The following is a 6077-nucleotide window of genomic DNA, read 5'->3' on the forward strand; positions in this document are numbered from 1 at the left end:
ACATGACCGTCCATGTCTGCACCACAACTCCACCACACATCACCGTGTCTGTACCACAACTCCACCACACATCACCGTGTCTGTCCCACAACCCACCACACATCACCGTGTCTGTCCCACAATCCACCACACATGACCATGTCTGTTCCACACAACTCCACCATACATGACTATATCTGAACTATAATTCAAGCACACATGACTGTGTAAGCCACACCTGCACCACACAAACTGTACATCTAGCACAGCATCCAAGTGTATGGTGTTCTACAACTAAAAACACACATATATACACTGACTGTGTGTGTGTGTGTGTGTGCGCGTCTGTGTCTGTGTGCGTCTGCATCTGTGCCTGTGTAAGTGTCTGTGTCTGTGTCTGTGTCGGTGTCGGTGTCGGTGTCTGTGTCTGTGTCTGTGTCTGTACACTGAGAGTCTTACCCAGCAGCCAGGCATAAAGCCTGCGGTTCAGTGACATGTCTCTCCTCAGAACCACATGCAGGGCTGCAGACAGGATGCGGATCATGTCTGGACGGGTTGCCTGTCGGAGCAGAGCACAGGTAATGATGACCTCACTGTTCCCACTGAGCACAGGAAATAAGATATGACTTCTGACCCCTGCCATCCCTACTGGGACCAGAAAAAGATTCTCTAGACAAACCGCATGGTCAACTCCAGCGTCAACTGATATTCTGCCCTCAGGAAGGGCACAACCATTCCTGAATATTTAGAATTACAATATAGCACCGTAAATCTCCTCTTACCATGTGTAACCTAAAGTAAGGAAGCAGAAAGGACAGAAGGAACACAGGAGCTGGGCTTGGTACCTGGCTCATGTGGAAGGGGAAGCAGAAGAGGATGAGGTCCAAGGTGCTCCTCTGAACCAGCACACTGGAGTCCTGGACTGATGTGCTGACTGCCTCCACCTGCCAACAGATCAGAAAATGCTCAGGGAACCTGGCTATGGTAACAAACCAACCCCCCCCACCTGCCTGACCCCTCCCTACAGCGCAGGCCAGAGCTGAGGATGCCATTTTACACTTAGTTGTATTCATTTCACAGACCCTTTTTACACTACAAGCACCAGAAGAGACTAGACTGTCACACTATAGCAGTGCAAATTCTCCATTATGAATTGAAATCAGTTGAGCATACAAAGACGCCATTAGGAACTGAAATCAAGTTTTTTAAATTCACAGTATGATTTATTTGTTTTATCATAGCTTTTTAAATTTCTAACATCATGTAAATTTGAAGCATCCCCAGAGAGATCTCACAGCAGTCATTTAGAAAAATGCTGTGTTGTCGATACACTTTTAGTGTAATCGTGCATGCCAGTCTGCACTCTACCAAATCAACAGAGAACACCGACCTTCAGAAAGAATGCGATATTCCAAATTGGGAGAATAAGACCAAAAAAATCAAGGTGAAAATTGGTTTTAAAAGATGAGGTAAAAAGGGAGAGAGAGCTGTAAAAGAGGCTGACAGGAAGTGGCTGACAGGAAATGGCCGTGAGGGGGGGAGCCCAGGCGCTGATAGGAAGCTCCGGTGTGTGCGCACCATCAGCTCGATGTCGCTGCCCATGATGTAGAGCTGGTCCTCCATGGAGAGCTTGCGGTTGAGGTGCAGCAGGACGAAGGTGACTCCCGGCAGCCGCACCGCGGGGCTGGTCAGGATGCTGCCCCACAGGGCGCTGTAGAACGCAGACTGCTCCACCGCTGCAGCCACCTTCTCCAGCAGGGTGTTGGTCCTGGACAGCAGGGAAACTGGTTTTTACTTACATAGCTGAAAGGATGACACTGGCCACACACACATCTACACACAGATGCGCAACCGGACATACTTCCAGACACGGACACAAACAGGCAAACAGCCTGACTTACTGAATCACCAGCTCATTCACTCACTCACCTGCTCACTTGTTCACTCACTCACTCACACAGCTGCTTGCTTCTTCACTCACTCACCTGCTCACTCACTCACTAACTCACACACCCACCTGCTCACTCACTAACTCACTCACTTATCTGGTCACTCACACAGCTGCTCGCTTGTTCACTCGCTCACCCACCCACTCACCCACTCACTCACCTGCTCACTCACTGACTCGCTCACCCACCCACCCACCTGCTCATTCAGTCCACTTACTCACGTATCAGCAGAGCTTGTTCACCTGTCATAGTACTCGGAGCCCTCCTCCAGCCCAGGCAGGACCCCCGTCAGCAGACCCTGCAGGCCCGGCTTGAGGGTCTTTCCCAGAGGGAGGTAGTAGGTTTCATACAGCCCCAGCAGAGCTGGCTTCACTGACATGGCAGCATTGGTGAGTAGCGGAAAGAGACCAGAGCTAAGGAACAGGAAGAAGAGCAACAGAGGAAGAGGAACGGGGGGAGAGAGAGGTAAGAACAAGGAAGAGGGAAAGAGAAGCATGTTATTGAAAGCAGATTTACACATTATAGAATTTTCTGAACTTCCCTATATGTACATTATGACTTGTGCTCCTTCTGAACAAAAACAGAAACATCAGACATGTGAGCAGAGTAGCTGTACAGAAACTAGAATTCTGATAAAAGAAAACATTTGGCAGTCCAAACATCAAGGGAAGTGTTGTTTGTTTCAATACAGCTTTTAAAAAATGATGTTAATATACATCATGATTAATGACATTCCAGTGCTGAATCATGAGTTTTCTGCTTTGAAAACACAACTGCAATGCAATGTACTATAGGCTAGAAAACTGATGTTTTCTCTCCTTTACACAACTTCCAATTTAAGCCATACCCAGTTATGGTTTTATATCCAAAGAGATGCAGATACAGATAGGTCTGTTGGTTGAACACATAAAGATACATATGCAGATAGTAACAGCGCCACACATCCCCAGTACAGACACAGGTGTATGATCCCAGCTGACATCACAGATTAAGCAGACCAATATAACTTTTTTACAGCATGAGATCATTAATTGCCTGTACAGGATCAGGAAGTGAAGGATCTGTGCAGACAAAGATACTCAAGTACCTGTACAGGAAGAGGTCCTTAGCTAGCCGCTTGGGTCCGATGATCTTGAAGATTATCTCGTACGTCTCTAGGGCCTTTCGGTGGACGCCACTGGGCAGGGCTGGGTGTAGGCATTGGGCCAGACGTTTGCCGATCGTCAGTTTCTTAGGCACAACCTGGTACTTGGCATTATTTTGCAATACCTGGTGGGGGTTAGACAAGCAAGCACACAAGGAAACAGGACATCAGGTAAAGATTTTCATGAAATTTACAGATACATTATTCATTGATGGTCTGTGATTTGCTTCTTTTTAATGAAATGCTTTAATGAATGACTGGTCTGGTGTAAATGCTAGACTGATGTACTGTGTGAGTGACAGAATGGCCTGATCTGTAGATAGCACAGTGCCATAGAGCGGAAGTGACTGTAGCTCAGGGCAATTTCCCACCTTGTTGAGTTTGCCCAGCGCAGAGATGAGGTCTGCCCATTCACTTGAGTACTCAAAATTTTTCAGTGCCTTGTCCACAGCTGCTACATAGTTCCGGTACTTGGAGTCACTGAGGAGCTCCAGCTCTTCTGCATTCATCCTCCTGCACGATGCCGCTACAGCCCAGAGCCAAGGTCACATACACGCATCACCTGCAGGGGAACAGCAAGAACCGATCGACACATACGCACACACATGCATGCATGCACATACGCACTCGCACACATACAGAAACACCAGCAAAAAAAGGCAATTCTTCATCACCATGCACGTGTGTACAAATACTCATGAACACACAAATAGGTTTTTTATTATTATAAAACATTTCTATGTTTTTGTTTAAGCAGAACCTTCTTGCACTTTAGTTCATATGGAGGTTCCTGGTTGGATGGCTTTTAAATCTTTTTTTCTTAATCTCTTACATCCTAAATGTAAATGGCAGTTCCACTCAGACAAGAAATAGGGCCTGTGATATGTTCATGGTAATCTGATAATAAAATCTGATAATGTACTCCAAAGCTAATGTGCTTCTGCATACATTATCAGAATTACACTTACTCATAAAGCAGTGGAATCCACTAAAGTCTGATAGATGTAGCTGAGAAATCTCCAGGTGGCAGCAGCAGTGGTAACTGGAACTTCAGAACTCATAGGTCGGGCTGCCTGGCAAACACAGAAAACGGGTATGTCTCTTAAGGAAGGACGTGAGGGCAGTTCAGTACTGACTATAAACAATACTCATTCAGAATAGTTATATAAATCATGGGGACCTTGCACAATGGACCGGTTTATGATGCTATTTATGTCTGTCATGTGCGAGCTTGAGGGTTTTTCCCAAGATAAAATCTCGAGTAAGGACAATTCTACGTAAGATATTATGTTCTCATAGATCACCCTCAACCCCGCTCCCACCCAAAAAACAATAACATCCATACGCACTTTAAGGCAATGTAGGCGGTCCTTTCGCGTGCAGTGCTGTAGTTCTTTTTTGATCACGAGCCATATTTCCATAATCACACAGAACATTTTTTGGAATCACTAGAAACAAGCTCCTTGAAGATCTTATTTAGGGAGGACAGGTGTGTGGTGTGTGCTATGCTAGCGAAAACTCAACAGTGGGAAATTAAAATGGCCCAACAATAAGACGACCAACTCACGGGCTAATAGCTGTGTTATAATTACAACAAATCTAGTTACTTTTTAATAAAGCCTACTTTCGAAGTGAACGATATACGTACAGCTACCCATCAGCAGTGATTTAAGCTGTAAGCCATTTCTTCATAGCTAGCGATCTCATTATGGCAAAGATTAACATTCCATTAGTATGCTACAGCTAATTAATTTAGCAGATCCAGACAGATTCATAAAAACATTAATCAATCCGCATAGTATGTGTGAAACAATGGGCTCTCGGCTGCAACACTTCGCAGGAATATCAAACTAAAGATTCAAAATTCACCCAGGTGCAAAGCACCAAATACTACAAAGAAATAAAAGAAATAAAATGCCTTTGTGGTTCACGTAGTATCATTCTTCGTGGTGGATTGTCTATATAGCAAACTGGTTAAAAACATCAAATGAATCCCGATTTGACAGAACGAAATCAGTGACCCAATTGAAACAATAGCAAGACTACATGACAAGCTCTAGCTTTAACAGTTTCTAACTAGCGATAAGAAAAACCAGAATTGTATCTTACGTTAGTTAGGAAGGCAGTTATGGCTAACAAAATAAAGGGAGTAACTATAGATCGGTCTGTATAGGCTATAGGTTGCATTTCTAGAACAACAAGTATATCCCAGGCCTAAACATACAGTTTCTAATAATAGAAGAATAGATTAAATTAGAACAGCAAGATTTAAAACAACGTAGTTAGTTATCAATCGCCAAATCTTAATCATTCAGACTTTGCTTACTGACAAAAAATCATGATGTCCCAGCGATGTCCCTAGCTAGCTAGGCAACGTTGTGTCCGTGTATGATGATGTTATGGCAGCTAGCCGGCCAAGTACATGGCTGACGCGTCCTACACAACAACACTGCAGACTAGTGATAGCAACAACCGTAAATTAAAATAATCTTTCAGCGACATCTGTTAATACCAGTGCTTACCGTGTCCGGGTTATTTGAGCTTTAAAACACAGCCATCAGTTATTCAAACAAGACTGTGTTTCGGTGATAGCGGCAGAACTGGAAAACAGGAATCGGCGTTGAATGTGTTATCAAGGAAATGTTGGGCCTGGTTATTCGGGTAAACGCTGGCAGCGGCGCAGTTAGCAAATGAAGGCTCGTAGTCGTGTGGATTCTGTGTGTATCCTACATGCTTCCTGTTCGGTGTCTTGTTAAAAACATGCCGCGAGATTAGCTGAGATAGACGGAGATCCGTACGTTGCTAGTGAGCTGAGCTCCACACAAAGCTCAAAGAACCCAGTTGACAGCTCCCAGACAGCACTGCGGACCACTATGTGTTCTCCTTAAAAATGTCCATTTACAAAGGCAGCTGCAGCAGAATGGTTCCATATGAATGGTTTACTCTAGCTAGTTAGGACATAAAACCAAACCCTTCGTAACAGTTAGTTCTAAAGAGTAGTTGTA

At 44.6% G+C, this 6077-nt stretch overlaps 1 protein-coding gene across 1 annotated transcript in view; it reads right to left on the reverse strand.

The window, feature by feature from the left end:
- The window catches only part of dop1a (DOP1 leucine zipper like protein A), a 33295-nt gene extending 27218 nt beyond the window's left edge, over positions 1-6077 (reverse strand). The window contains exons 1-8 of the mRNA XM_064342424.1: positions 5595-6077; positions 4041-4145; positions 3444-3634; positions 3016-3197; positions 2171-2341; positions 1558-1747; positions 825-923; positions 439-538 (exon numbers count right to left, since the gene is read on the reverse strand). Of these exons, the coding sequence (XP_064198494.1) occupies positions 439-538; positions 825-923; positions 1558-1747; positions 2171-2341; positions 3016-3197; positions 3444-3581 (880 nt within the window). The 5' untranslated portion in view covers positions 3582-3634; positions 4041-4145; positions 5595-6077. The remainder of the gene's footprint in view (positions 1-438; positions 539-824; positions 924-1557; positions 1748-2170; positions 2342-3015; positions 3198-3443; positions 3635-4040; positions 4146-5594) is intronic.

Source organism: Anguilla rostrata, chromosome 1, assembly GCF_018555375.3.
Source record: "Anguilla rostrata isolate EN2019 chromosome 1, ASM1855537v3, whole genome shotgun sequence".
Taxonomy (NCBI): Eukaryota; Metazoa; Chordata; class Actinopteri; order Anguilliformes; family Anguillidae; genus Anguilla; species Anguilla rostrata.